This window comes from Eptatretus burgeri, chromosome 2 (genome assembly GCF_056783735.1).
Source record: "Eptatretus burgeri isolate ZD-2024b chromosome 2, Ebu_testis_v1, whole genome shotgun sequence".
NCBI classification, from domain to species: domain Eukaryota; kingdom Metazoa; phylum Chordata; class Myxini; order Myxiniformes; family Myxinidae; genus Eptatretus; species Eptatretus burgeri.
In genome coordinates, this window is record NC_140962.1 from 90,819,774 (window position 1) to 90,834,829 (window position 15,056).

General features: G+C 40.8%; 1 protein-coding gene across 5 annotated transcripts in view; it reads right to left on the minus strand.

The window, feature by feature from the left end:
- Nucleotides 1-15,056, minus strand: part of CCDC77 (coiled-coil domain containing 77) — a 112,622-nt gene that overhangs the window by 62,853 nt on the left and 34,713 nt on the right. For 4 of the 5 annotated variants that reach the window (XM_085870285.1, XM_085870280.1, XM_085870284.1 and 1 more), the window contains 3 exons: nucleotides 13,638-13,731; nucleotides 5,737-5,806; nucleotides 5,538-5,626 (listed from right to left, as the gene is read on the minus strand). In XM_085870285.1, coding sequence (XP_085726411.1) covers nucleotides 5,538-5,626; nucleotides 5,737-5,806; nucleotides 13,638-13,731 — 253 coding nt within the window. The remainder of the gene's footprint in view (nucleotides 1-5,537; nucleotides 5,627-5,736; nucleotides 5,807-13,637; nucleotides 13,732-15,056) is intronic. The other variant, XM_085870282.1, reaches the window with a different exon arrangement.

Genomic DNA, 15,056 nt, shown 5'->3' on the forward strand with positions numbered 1-15,056 from the left:
GAGAATCACCGATTGCATTAGAAAGGCATGCGAACAAATATGGTGTTTTTCACAGCAATACAATCCATGGTACCCTCTGCCCTGCTTGCCCTTCGACTCGGTTACCACAGCGTACCGTCCTTCACCTGACACGACATGCGGTCCACGATGACCCAAGATCTCAGAGCGAACACCACTGGGATCCACGAGCGGCTCCGATGGAGGATACGTGGTCAGTCCGGGAGGTTCTCCGGAAGACCGCTGCTCCATGGTCAGTTCACCCGAAAACAAGGGGTCCAGACCCGATGAAGATTTACTAGTGATTCGCGTGCCGATTTCGGTGTGGGCGATTCGTGTCATGTCATGGGGTCGGAGCGAGATGTGTTCACTGTCTGGGGTGGCCTTTCCGGAAACTAAATGGGGCGGTTTCCGGCCCAAGCTGGTGGGCCACGTGAGGGATCGGGGCCAATCGAAGCGCCTGATTCGGGCGATAATGTTGAATTCGGCATGGCCACGTCCCCCGAGCTTCGGGCCCTATAAAAGACGGAGAAGTTCCTCCGTCTTGGGTGTGTGTGTGTGTTTTAACATGGTGTGTTCCTGTTCTCGCCTCCTGCTCCTCGACTCCGCCCACACATCGGCATCGACCCCATCCGCCTATCTGGTCCCACCCACTACTCCACCCTCGCACTCTGTACTCCGCCCTTCTCCACTCAAGCTCCTCCTTCACGAGCATAGTCTACACACGTGCGGCTAGGGTCAGAGACAACGCGACTACTGTTGGGTACCGCACCACAGAGCATCCCCCCCCCCACTGAAACGTATTGGTGGCGCGTCGTGCCATCGGGCGCCCAGGTACCGAGAGCATAACCTCAACTCCCCTCCCTCCCTGGTTTCAAAAGTCCCTTCTCATCAGGGTTTCTTTTTCTGTATGTGTCTGAGTGTGCTGGTGCCTGTCTGCAAAGTAAGTCTGTAGAAGATCATTATTGTTGTTACTGCAATGAATTTTGCGTCAAGTCTGCTCTGTCTGCTTTCGGAAGTTGCTTGTATTATTGTCGCACCACACCTCTCTCCCCTATCTCTGCATTACATACCCCAATAAATCTTTACTGTGCCACATATTTTTCCTCGCCCATTGTAAATAAATTATCATTATTAGGAATGTTCCCTGATCGTTTTTGTCTTTTCTCCCATTGGTCCAGCATGGTCCAAATCCTACTCTAGCCGGGACTTTATTTCCAACGATCCGTTCCTTTTAGCTGGTACGTCCTTGGCAGTGTCGCTCAGCTGCATCCGATCCGGAAAAGTGATCCGATCCGGTAGAGTATTCCGGTTCGGACAAGGCGTACCGAGGGCGTGGTTCCCCGGTAATTAAATCATGTGATTAATTAGGTAACCCGATTACCTCATAGACGGGAGGACCGGAGGTCATGCGGTTGAGTTATTGGCGTCCACGGTCGGTTAAGCGACCCGCCACGTCACGGAATTATCCGTGTGCGACAGCCTACAATTCCGGGGAGTCTGGTCGGAATTGACATAGCTTCCCCCACCTAGTGGTCTTCTCACTCGACCCCGCAACAATATATATATATATATATATATATATATATATATATATATATATATAAATATACAGATATATATAGATATATATATATTCATATACATATATATAAATATATATATATATATAAATATATATATATATATATATGTAAATATACACATATATATACATATACATATAAATATATATATATAAATATATATAAATAAATATATATATATATATATATATATATATATATATATATATATATATATATATATATATATATATATATATACTAGCTGAAGTACACGGGAATACCCGGGAAATTTGCCCTATTTTCCTCACGCTAGTTAGACTGAGGCATTAGTTGTATGGAGAAAATTGGGAAGGCTTCTTTTATTCCTCAGATTTATGGAGGGTAATCTTTATGCTGCCGTAATCCTCAGAGAGGTCATAGTTGAAGGCGGCCTTGAGCCACTCAATGGTTCTAGCAGCAGTGGCAACTGTCGATGTCCTGCCAAATCCCAGACCGAGAAAGCTGGAATGTGAGTTTTGTGCTTCTCTCGCTGGTCGGTGTGACGCTCTATTTGCAGTTAGGCGACGCTCTTTCTCTCTGCAGCCGACTCTGCTTGCCTGGCTCGTTCATGAGCAGATATATCAGCAGTAAGATGACTCTCTCTCTCTGCAGCCGACTCCGCTTGCCTGGCTCTTTCATGAGCAGATATATCAGCAGTAAGACGACTCTCTCTCTCTGCAGCAGGCTCTGCTTGCCTGGCTCTTTCATGAGCAGATATATCAGCAGTTAGCTGTTGCCTTGCGCGTGCAGTTTGAGAATTCAAATAACAGGAGGAGAATGTGTATGTTTAAAAAGTCAACGAATACGAACATTTTGTATTTCAAAAAAACTCTAGCGTTTTTAACCATGAAGCCTTTTGTTACGATTAATATGCCGGCGCACTATTCAAAAACCTTTTTTTTTAATATACATATATATATATATATATATATATTTTCATTTTTATGGAAAGCCACTTAGCGCATCCTGGAGCTGAATGTTAGGTCTATATGTGTGTAAAGTTTCATCAAGATCGGTTCACTGGTCTAGGAGCTTCTTGGTTACAAACAAACAGACAGACAGACAAACAGACAGAAGGACTGCCATTTATATCGTAGATGAGCAGATATATCACCAGTAAGACGACTCTGTCTATCTCTATCTCTATCTCTATCTCTATCTCTATCTCTATCTCTCTCTCTCTCTCTCTCTCTCTCTCTCTCTCTCTCTCTCTCTCTCTCTCTCTCTCTCTCTCTCTCTCTCTCTCTCTCTCTCTCTCTCTCTCTCTCTCTCTCTCTCTCTCTCTCTCTCTCTCTCTCTCTCTCTCTCTGCAGCTGACTCCGCTTGCCTGGCTCTTTCATGAGCAGATCGATCAGCAGTAAGCTGTTGCCGTGTGCGTGCAGTTCGAGAATTCAAATAACAGGAGGAGAACGTGTATGTTTAAAAAGTCAACGAATACGAACATTTTGTATTTCAAAAAACCCTAGCGTTTTTAACCATGAAGCCTTTTGTTATGATTAATACGCCGGCGCGCTATTGGAAAGCCATTTTTTTTTTCTAATGGAAATTTTATTTATATATATATATATATATATATATATATATATATATATATATATATATATATATATATATATATATATATATATATATATATATATTATTTTTTTTTTTAATGTATTTTTTTTTCATTTTTATGGAGAGCCACTTAGCGCATCCTGGAGCTGAAAGTTAGTTCTATATATCGTCGACCGAGAATTAACAGGGTCCAACTACACTTTTTTAAAGTTTGAGAAAAATGAAATCAAAAATTCAAAGTGGAATTGCCGCTATCTCATCACATTTTATTTTCATATCGTGTGCTACAGAACAGGTACATATAAAGGTTACATAAAATAATCTTACTTAGTTTCCTCTGTTGCCCTTCTACATGGACTTCTTCTAAATTTGAATGAAATGTCAGATAGACCCTGTTAATTCTCGGTCGACGATATGTGTAAAGTTTCATCAAGATCGGTTCACTGGTCTGGGAGCTTATTCGTCACAAAAAAAAGACAGACAGACACAGCCAGAAGGACTGCCATATATATATATATATATATATATATATATATATATATATATATATATATATATATATATATATATATATATATATATATATATATATATATATATATATATATATATATATATATATATATATATATATTGAACTGTGGTCTGTCTGTGCATTTTTTAAGTCTCCCGTTTGCAGGGACCGCTTCCCGTGCTGTATTAGAAAAGCTGCGCACACAGGCAAAACTCAACATTCACTATTTAAAATAGGTACATTTTGCCATCTTGTGAGACAAATTGAACCTCCATTGCCCGATGATGCATCACAATTTCACGGTGGGCAGTACAAGTAGCTTAGAGCTTTGACTCTGAGTGAAACCAAGAGTGCAAACACAGTTAACCTTTTTAAAGTCCATGAAATAATAAAATTTGATAAATCAACTGAAACTTTTCCTGTCACTGGGAACGAGTACTTTTGCTTTTAATCTACACAACAGATACAGCTTCCTTTGCTTTTCCATTGATTTTTCCCATGATCCACCTCAGATTTGTAATTTTATCTCGTACCTCTTCCTCTTATGAAATATGTTTGCTCAACAGGGCATTTCTCGCTTAATGCAGTCTTTTATTCTGTGTTGAACGGTCTTTCGTAATATCTTACTTGCATGTGAAATGAAGAGGCAATGGTTCGGTTATTTAAATGTTCTCTTTCATCCACTCTTTGGCAATGGTATGTATGATATGCTGACTGCTTCCACATTTTGTGCCATACAATCCTGCTGCAGGTCTGTGTAGAGAGCTGTTTAAAATTTTGATTGCCTCCTCGTTAACTAGAGTTATCTTTGAATTTTATCGGCACCTGGTGCTTTTCCATGGATCTACATAACTCGCACATCACCACTGTTGGTGCTAACTTGTATTCTGTTTTGTCTAAGGTTGCAATCATACACATATCTTGCTTATATTTAGTTTTGGTAAACTCCTTCCATCTTTCTTTCACGTGTGTTTCTTCGAAGGTCTTTTCCTGTTCTACTCTTAAAACCTAAGCTTAAGCTTTCCTGTGATCTTTCTGATCTGTTTTAAAAGATCCCTTGTTTTTTTAACCAATCTGTTGTCCGTTTCATATTTGGTTAGCATGTTTTTTTTTTGTATTTTTTTTAACCACGTTTCCTCTGGTGTAGCTCCCTCTACTCTCTACAAGTCCTCTGATCCTTTCCAACTCCTCCAGGATGCATTGGTTTTCACAGAAACCCTTTCCGAATTAAACTCAAAAAATCCAGGCTTAACCACTCTCCTTTTTCTATATATCAATCTTACATATTTTATATATCGATATTCCCATTCTTCTTTATTCTTTTCTCGCATTTGTAGAACCACTTTCTGGAGACAGATCAATAGCACTCTTCCCTCCAAGGCTTTAAAGGCAATAATTCCATCTCATTTCATCCCTACTTGGGATATTTTCCACTCCCATTAACCAAACTGAACCCAACTCCCTTGCTTGCAGGAAACTGTGCTTTTTCCTTCCTCTCCTCTTATCCTGTTAATTAATTATCTTGCTTGTATCTAACTTTGACCCGCACCATCAGTCCATTGACTTTTTACATCACCTCACTCTTCCATGAGCCTACAAACAGATATATATATATATATATATATATATATATATATATATATATATATATATATATATATATATATATATTAATCTGTTTGTATATGTTTGTATATACATACATATGTTCCTGACATGCCCACAAAAGCATGTCTGTCCCTTGTACAAAATGTGAAAATACTGGAAACAAAATGTGAATCATCTTAAATAACCTGTAAAATGATTGCTGCATAAATAACAAAAGAAATCATAACTTTAGGATGACATAACATTTATCTAACCTTCAGGGTCAGTATTTGATCATTGCCAGACTCAGATTCTGCCTTGCTATGCGCAGGAGTTGAAGCTTCTGGGATCGATTTGCAAACTCCTAAAAACAACATTTAAACCAGGATATTGAAATACAACCAAAAATAGACAAACAGACATACGTACAACAGTCAAAAGCTTTCATTTGTTTCAGAATGCATCAAGTCTTACGGGACAATGGTGAGGCAAGCCGACTCAATTTGTTTTTAATGGCACGAGGAAGTAGCCGAGGAACATCAATCTGCAGATACAAACATAAAATTCCTTCAATTCCAACGTTTAGAGAGATCATCAGTAAAATAGTTTTCGATGGGTTTTGCAATTCAAAATGTAAAACTCATGCACCTCAGTCAGCCAGATTACAGGTGTCAGATAGTCCTACTTGGTAGTAGCTCAGGCAGGTCCCTCAGTGTTTCATTCTTGGAAAATGCCAATGATAGCTCTTAAAAAACCACAGCAGCTGAATAAAGTCAACAATAACTCTGAAGAGGAGTGCAAGTTTCATAGAGAAGGGGAACTGACAAAAACAACAGTGCTGGAATGGTGAAAAAATGCTGATTAAAACCACAGTTCTAGAGCAGTGCCAAAGCCAAAATCATGTGATCGCGAAGTACAAATCCCCGGTAAACCGGCTCTGCTAAAATGGAGAACAAAAGCTTTGTTTATCTACCTTTTTGCTAACAACAAAGGTGGGTCCCTTTTCTTTGCAAAGCATCTCTTCAGAATTAGACATAAAGGTTTTACTGTATTTTCTGGTGTATAATCTGCACATTTTTATCAGCAAAAAAGGTAAAAGTTGGGATTGCAATAAATACACAGGTAAAGAAAAAAAACAATCAGTCTTATAAACGATCAATGCTGAATTTCAATTATAATCCAAATGAACACTTTTTTATTTTTTTTAGCAGTCAGAACTGCTGTAAAGCTAAATTTTACCGTTTAAATTTTGAAAATCGGTTCAGGTTAAGAGTTTGTACCGCATTTTGTTAACTGTGTGAGGAAAGTAAATAAATAAACAAAACGGAGATGCCTGGAGTTTAGGTGTGTGGCGTATATAGAGTCTCGCAGCTCTGAAAATGCTATTAAACACAAAAGAACAGCATCTGGTCTCACATCAAAAGACAAATTATTCACAATAGCTGGAGTCTTTGGCAAAGACACTTGCAGATCGAGTGTATAATAACTTCATGAAGACTCCAAATATAGCAAACAAGAAAAACAACAGTGAGAGCATCCTTCACGTTAAGCCGTGCACCGAACCTCTCGTAGCTCACTCTCAGCTCTACTCATTTTTGTCCCGCCTCCATTCGAGGGAAAACACACTGGTTACGTTCGATGAGTGAATGGATGCTATCCGGTCTCTGGAGGAAAAGGACCGCTACAAATCTAACAACGGAGCACACGCCTCAAATTAGCTTGCATGCAATGTGACAATCAACACTCCTGTTCACAAGACGGATCGATTCACCATCATGCTCGACTGCACCACAGACGGTGGCAAGCTTCCCACATTTGTCATGTTGAAGAGAAAGACAATGCCCAAAGACAAGTTTCCAGCCAGCGTCCTTGTCCGTGCGCAGCAGAAGGGGTGGATGGATGAGGGACTGGTCCAGGACAGGGTGTGCACGGTCTGGAGTAGTAGGCCGGATGGCGGTCTCTCACGATGACGTAGCATGCTACGCCTGGATGTGCTCATTTGTCACAAGACCGACGACACCAAAAATACAACTTGTTGATAAATTAAGCTTATAATAAATAAATAAATAAAAATCAAGGGAAACAGATGACAGAATTTGGATAAAACACAAAATTGATGGGTTAAAATTTTCTTGGGTCTAAGTGTCCTTGTATAACTAAACTACAACGGAAACAAATGACGGTTGATATGGACTACCGAAAGTAAATTTTCGAGAAAGAACTGGACTTGCATCATCTTTAATTTGAAAACTTGTTTTACATTTAAAACAAAGCCTTGCGGGTCATGAGCCAATGTTGCAACATGATCGGTTAAAACTAGTCAATTGTGATTGGACGGGTTATCAACATGACACCCTGGATAAAGATATAATGGCTTGCCCATTGATGCTATAAACAAGTGTTTGAAATCATTGCAATGAATCAATTAGTTAATTGTGCTCCAACTGCATTGTCCACAAACTCGTACATTGGAGGCCTTGAGGTATGGACATTGAACTGGCATCCCAGAGGGAGGATGTGGGTTAAAAACTGGCTGAAGGCAGTCAAATTAACGATGTGGATTCTACACTCTGCAGATAGAGATAGTGGTATCAGGAAAAATCATCATGTAAACATCATAAACTCAGTCAACACAAGTGTTTTGGGTTAGTCTCTTTACATGTGGTTCCAATCCACAATTAATGGTCAACTTAAAGCCAATCGAGTTGGAGTACTAAGACTCTGCCTATGAAAAAGGCAAAACCAACGACATCCTCTCAAACCAAACAAGAAAAAGAGCAATCGGATACTGCAGACCCTTGCCGAGACTTGTTTTGTGTGGTGTATTTTGTGTGACGTTTGTGTACTGGTGTTATGGAATTAATGAGATAATAATTGGAACTGCCACTTTATAACTGCTGGCAGTGATGACCGGGTACCAAGATGTCCCGCTTTGATGCAACCCAGCTTTGATCGGACACCTGACCCATGAAATTTTTTAATTTTATTGTTCAATTGAATTCAAGTAAATTCAATTCAGATCAAATGGAAGACCAAACAGGTACAGTCCTGCAATAGAGTAATCAGAAGGAACCCAAACAAGCAAAAAGCAAAGATGAAGTCAGGAGGAACCTGGATAGGATTTGCATTTCATCTGCTACTCCTCTATCCTCAAACCCACCCAGGCACAGCCAAGTGAGTCTTATTCCAAAAAATAAATAATAATAAAAAGCATAATAATAATGATTTAACCCCCCCCCCCCCACATCAAAAAATCAAATAATTCTGGTTGCCAGACCATGTGTCCGACCAAGTTTAAATTTAAAACAGGTATTCCCCATCACTACTCGATCACAATTTTGATGTTTTACGTCGATCGATTAAGCGGTTCCAGAGAAAAAATTATTTAATATTTTCTTAAATTCAATATGGTTGCCAAACCATGCGACATCAATAATTATTCCTTAACCCTGTACGCACATGCCTTGGGGAACATTTATGTGAAGTTTCCCTTCGATCTGTCCAACTGTTCTGAAGAAGAAGATTTTTTATATGTATTAGGGTAAATCGAATATGGCCACCAAACCATGTGACCTATGACGTCATATGTGTGAACGTTTTGTTCCTCATAGATAGGCGGTCATATGTGTAAAGTTTCGCCTCGATTTGTTCAGCCATTTCAGAGAAGATTTTTGAAGGTTTAAAAAAACAAAACAAAAAATCAATCATGGCTGCCAAATCAAGTGACCGATGACATCAAAAATTTGTTTTTTTTGACCATTTTATCTCGAGATGACCCTCAAAAATGTTCATACCGATCGGATGTAGCGTTCTGCATTTATGATGCAATTATGATGTAATAACAGACACCTACGATGTCATTAAAAAAAAATCAGTCATTCCCCATGAGGAGTACTTGCTATGTGCCAAGTTTAATTTTTTTTCCTTGGTGCGGTTTCAGAGATACAGAGGTCCAAAGTTTTTCCATTTTCCTCAACATGGCTGCCACACCACGTGACCCATGATGTCATCATTATCATTAAAACATTCTACACGAGTACTCACACCAATGGTGAAAATTTTGTCTCAAACCGACAAGCGGTTGCGGAGAAAAACATGAAAGTTCTGTTCAGACAAATAAATAAACAAACGGACCCAAACGCAATACCCTCTCCTTTGGCGAGGGTAATTAAAATTGCACGCATGTTGTGAAAACATTGCATGCATGTTGTGAAAGATGTTCAATCAATTATTTTCAATTCGTTTCTGTAAAATGGCTCCAAAAGTTTCAATACAGAGGAGTGTGAGCTGCCCTTCATTCGCAGACACTCTTTTACATATGGTCCTTCACTGATACTACCACCCTTCACTTCACCGATACAGCCCTTCAGTGGTAAGGAATGTTCACAAACAGCCGAAGTGGTGAGGATCCTATGTTAACTGATGGAGTATAGGGCACAGGCTCTTGAGCAAATGAGATAATTGTGGAAAGAGCAACAATTTAACAACAGGAGGCTGGAAGACATGAGAATGGTATGGGAACAATTAAAAAATAAATAAAGAAAAAACAACCTCATCGAGCGAAATCTCTCGAGCATCACGTCCGAATCATTTTGGTCCAACTCCTCTGCAACTCGGTTAAACTTCCTGCCATTTCAAAGTAAAAGCAGAATGGGAAGCTGTCGCACTTTGCTTTATGTTGGCTGCTCGATCAATGTACGAACTAATAATGAAATTACCAACTTCCGAGCATCAATTTGAAATACAAGTTTAAAACCACTATGCGCAATGCTGTTCTCTGACAGCATTCAATTTAATTTTGAATATTAGTAGAGCTCAGTAAAAGAAAACATCAGCAAATTACCTCCAAGTATGCAACGAGCATGGTATGAACACATTATGTTGTGAAACAGGCAGGATTTTACATTAACATGCAACTGTCCTCCAAATAATTTCTCAAATCTTCCAAGCTGTCCACAAACTGATCGAGATCAGATGGCAAATCGTTCAATCTCGTCAGTCTTGCAGCCAAATACAAAGGCCCATATAATTTGCATCGGCAAACTACCATTTGCTGAAGATGCTGCATCAGCAGCTCATTCACTTGAGGATGTCCTAAAGATCGGAGATTGGTTCGTAGTTCCTTCTCAAAAATTTGAACTTGTGATCCGTATTGAAAAGAACAAAATAATATGTCAGCCTATGACTCGGGCACCGCACATGGATCCTGCTGACCACATATTCAACTCACAGCTCTTATCGGTCACAAAATCTACATGTATCTGGGGCAGCACGGTTTCAGCAAACAACTATCGACGTGGAAAATAGCAACCACATTCGAGCAGCATCAAAAGCCTTTGGTGGTCTGCGAAAAACGGTTTGGTCTCAATCGGGCATTACATTGGCTGCCAAGTGGAAGGTTTACTGTGATTTAGCATTAAAGAAACTTTTATATTCTGTAACATGTATACACACTTTACGATCATCATTTGCATTAACTCACCAGCATTCAGCTACATCACCTACGGTTCATCATGAGAATATATTGGATGGACCACCTATCAAATGTAGAAGTCATCCGTCATGTGAACATGGTAAGTGCGGAATCTATCCTCGTCTTGACTCAATCATGGCTGGCTGGTACAAATGATGAACGACTGCTTAAAGCTGTGTTTTATTATGAACCATTTCAAGGCAGGCCACGTTTTGATGGCCAGAAACTACAGTAAAGTGACATATTGAAACAGTGTCCAAAAGTGGTGGATATATCTGTTAACATCTGGAGAGATATGGCTCTAAACCGTTCCGAATCAGTGAAAGATCAAGCAAGGAACGAAAACTGCTGAAAATCCAATAGCAAGAACCAGCTCATAATCTTCAACTTCCTGTCATCTATCTGGAATCGAGCAGGTGTGTGCATGTGCGTGCGTGCCTAAAATCACGCCACCTTTGGTGGTAGTTTCTTCTTTTATCCTCTTCATAATATATTGGAACCTTCTCAAAATTATGATACAGAGTATATGTTGTGATCAATCAAATTTTTGGAAAATGACAAAGATTGGAAAGTACATTTCGAAGAAGGTGCCACAGCACATTTCCCACTGCAGGTGGGCTGAGAAGGGTATTCCTTCTGGTGTGTGTAACTGAGGTTTCAAGCAAAAATGGATTCGCTTCAAACCTTTGATACATCCATCGAACTTCAATTTTTCTAATCTTCATCAGTCATTGGAAGCAATGAACAGGATTTACTAAGATGAACGAATATTGAAAATGGATCTTTTACTTATTTTTCTAGTGTCCACAATATAAATTGGTTGGACAAAGTGTAGCACACTAACACACTTCTACAAAGATAATTAAAACATTTGCAGATATACCAGTCAATCTGAGTGGTGACGCGAAGGTGTGAGATTCGTTAGGATAGGAGGGCGAAAGAACAACGATCCTATGATGAACAGAATAAATGGGAACAATCCCATGATGGCTAAGCTTGAATCGCCACTCACCAGAATAGTGATGCCATCCAACATATTGAACGCTTCACCAAAAAGTCTACTTTCGACGAAGCCGAACGGAATAAAAGTTGGATTTCAGTGTTGCTCGCAGAATAGTAAGAGAGTTAATTATCCGCAAGTATGGTGACAATGTGTGAAGTGGAGAGAAAGGACATAGGAAACTGAACAAATTGACAGACATTGTCATGTTGATTTTGCAAATCAGTTGAAAACCTCCTGCTCTTCATAAAGCAGGACACAAGGCTGCGGGTAGAATCACTAGCTGAGGGCGTGAGTGTGCCGCTGATGTAATGCCCCGATTACCAGTACACTGGTACTCATTTCGCCGACCTCAGAAGAATGACAGGCTGAGTCAACCCCACCTGGTGTTGATTCAACGAATGACAGGGGCTCAAACTCAAGACTCTACGATCCCAAGACATCCGCCCTAACCACTAAGCCAACATCAGGGTTACTACACAACCAATAAAACAACAATCAAAGGTGCACCACAAATTATGTAACCTCTGAGCTGCCTGGCCAAGGTTTCGAAGGCAGGGCGAGGCATCAATGTGGGTGCCGTCCATCAGATGGACGTCTGGCCATGTGTCTCTTGGTGGACGTTAGATATTCCAATGTGCCCTTTGTGAAGAGTGGGTGAGCTATCACTGGCAACCTAGCCAAATTCTAAATGATTGCCTCAACTGAAAGTCACAAGTGGTCTGGTCTTTTTGGAGGTTCCATGACATCAGGCTACACTACTTGCTATCTGACCAACAACTTCTGCGCTACAAACAGCTTTGTGCTTTGTCCCCCTTCCACAGGTTTCGGCAGGGTGCACACGGTCCACCATCAACCCTCCTTCCGGTGAAACTCACAAAATCCAGAATCGCTACTCACCTCCACTCATTTGTTCCCATTTTTTCCCACCTGTAGAATCAAATTCCACTTTCACTTGAACGTCATGCTTCCCTCCCGGTCTTCGAAAACAGCTGTTCGCCCCCATCCAAAAACATATTTTCCTCTCCAAATCAACCCATCCCCCCCAAGCACTACAGCCTGTCCCATTTCCTTTCTAGTTTTCTGTACTGAGAGCCTGGTTCTGCATCCATCTTGTCCTCCCCATGCATTCTCCCCTTCCCTCACCCCTCATTTGTCCAAGTCTCCCTCTATTTTGTTCTTCAACTTTGCTGTTGGCATTTCCTCCCTCTTTCTGCTGTTTTTTTGTTGTTGTTGTCGTTCTGTTGCACACCGATCCGGTCAGTGTTCTAGCTCTTCCACAAGTCTGGATGTTGTACTGTATACAGAAAAAAAACTAACAGTAATAATTGACCACATTATTCGCAAGTTTCATGTGAATTTCCTTCGGATATCGAGAGCAAACAACACACCATATATGTACATTAAAATGATGGAAGAAATAATTGTAATTAAAAGGATGGAGGCTGTAGAAGGCGTAGGTAAACCGTAACTCAACAAGATGACGTTCCCACAGTGGTTTCCGCCAAAGCGGCAGTAAACCGGTTTTGTTTTTGTTTTTTCTTCAGTAGGATACATTTGCACCGACCCAGAACTGCACCACAAACTCACACTGAAATGTAAAATCAGATTGAAATTGCTCAAATTCGAAGTAGGGGGTCATACATCCGTACCACTGCCAATTACATTAGCAGACATGAAAAGGAGATCATTCAAGTAACGACATAATTTTATCGAATGCAAGTAGGACCATGAATCGATTACAAATTTGGTTTGCTGGTCGTAATCAAACAGTATTTTGGGCTGACGGCAAAAAAAAACAAAAAAAAAAAACACAAACTACAGTTGACAAAAATCACAAACGGCATAATTTTCACAAAAAGCCTCAAAGTCATCATCATCACTGCTCAAAAAGACCCAAACCTCAGTCGAAGGATCAAAGCAATAAGTCGCGTCCCTGGCGCGTGGTCCACGCAGAGACAGTAGATTCTGAATTTTCTTCTTATCCTCGATCTCGCTGCAGGAAAAAAAAAAATGAGACAAGGGCAGTCACAATGTTGAGTGAACAGCATTTCTCTGCCTTCATTTGTCAAAAATGGGAAGCTCATGTAATACGAGAACATGCATGATATCAACTGAAATACAAACTTAAACGACTGGAGCCACCGAGTGTTCATAAAATATTTCAAACTCTTATCGATCTATGGAGATCAAAATCGTGTTGCGGTTCTGCAAAGCCAGCACTTCCCCCAGGCAATAGAAGACACCATATAGTGGTCCCAAGACAGTTATTTCATTGGTACTCGTTTTAGATAGTCCTTCCCTTCGGGCTAGTGGGTTGATGGGACAAAATACGATGCGAGGGCTTTTAGGCAGGTCTTTATTCCCATTCTATATTCTTTTATCTATTTTACTTTACTTCACACAGAACCTTCTCTATCACACAAGCATGCAGGCCACAGCAATAGGTAGCTCAATTTCCATAGGCATGCCATTTCATGCACAAACCTCATGCCATTACCCAACCGACGCTCACCTCACACCTTCACTGTACTCAAACCCCAACGTTACAACATTTCTCCAATCACAATAGCTTCCTAAAAATCCCCACATCATCGGATCACAGCTCAAACTCATCTACACTCACCAATAACGCCACAGTCTTGATGACCGCCATTACCATCACGAACTTTTCGCACTACAATCGTTATGCTACACCACTGCTGCCATCGCTCAACCAACGTCACCACTTCCCTTTGGACCAGCGGGAGGCAAGACAGCAGGCCATACCCTTATAGATACTCAGGGCTAGACATTCTGGCATCTAGCTGAGGGCACGAGTGTGCAGTGGGCGAAGTTCAACGTCGTAGGGATAGCCCGAGCATTCTGCTCAACTACGACCCCCATATGGTTACCAGCACTTGTTCCTAACCGGAAAGTGCCGCCAGATGCCCTCGCCCCATGTTATTCAAGGAGCTCCTTCACATAGCAAATGAAGCCATTTCCGGTGCTGAATCCCACCCACTCTTCTCTTGCCCACCTTTCTCCCATCTGGTCCGCCTGCTCTTCTCTTGCCATCTCGCCTGCCCTTTGTTCTTGGAGTTCAGGAAGCAGAGCAATGGACGAGAAAGGAAGCCAGACGCCAGACCAAGCGCCACCTTAGCCCATAAACATTTACACGAATAGATTTCTTTACACTCACGTTAAGTCTATCTTCTCACACATTCTTTGCTCTATTTCCAACCCCCTGACCCACATCTTTACACCTACCTCTCCACCTCAACTGCCAATCACCGCACACCTCACTCATCACACCACCTCCAATCATGCACCCAAGACACC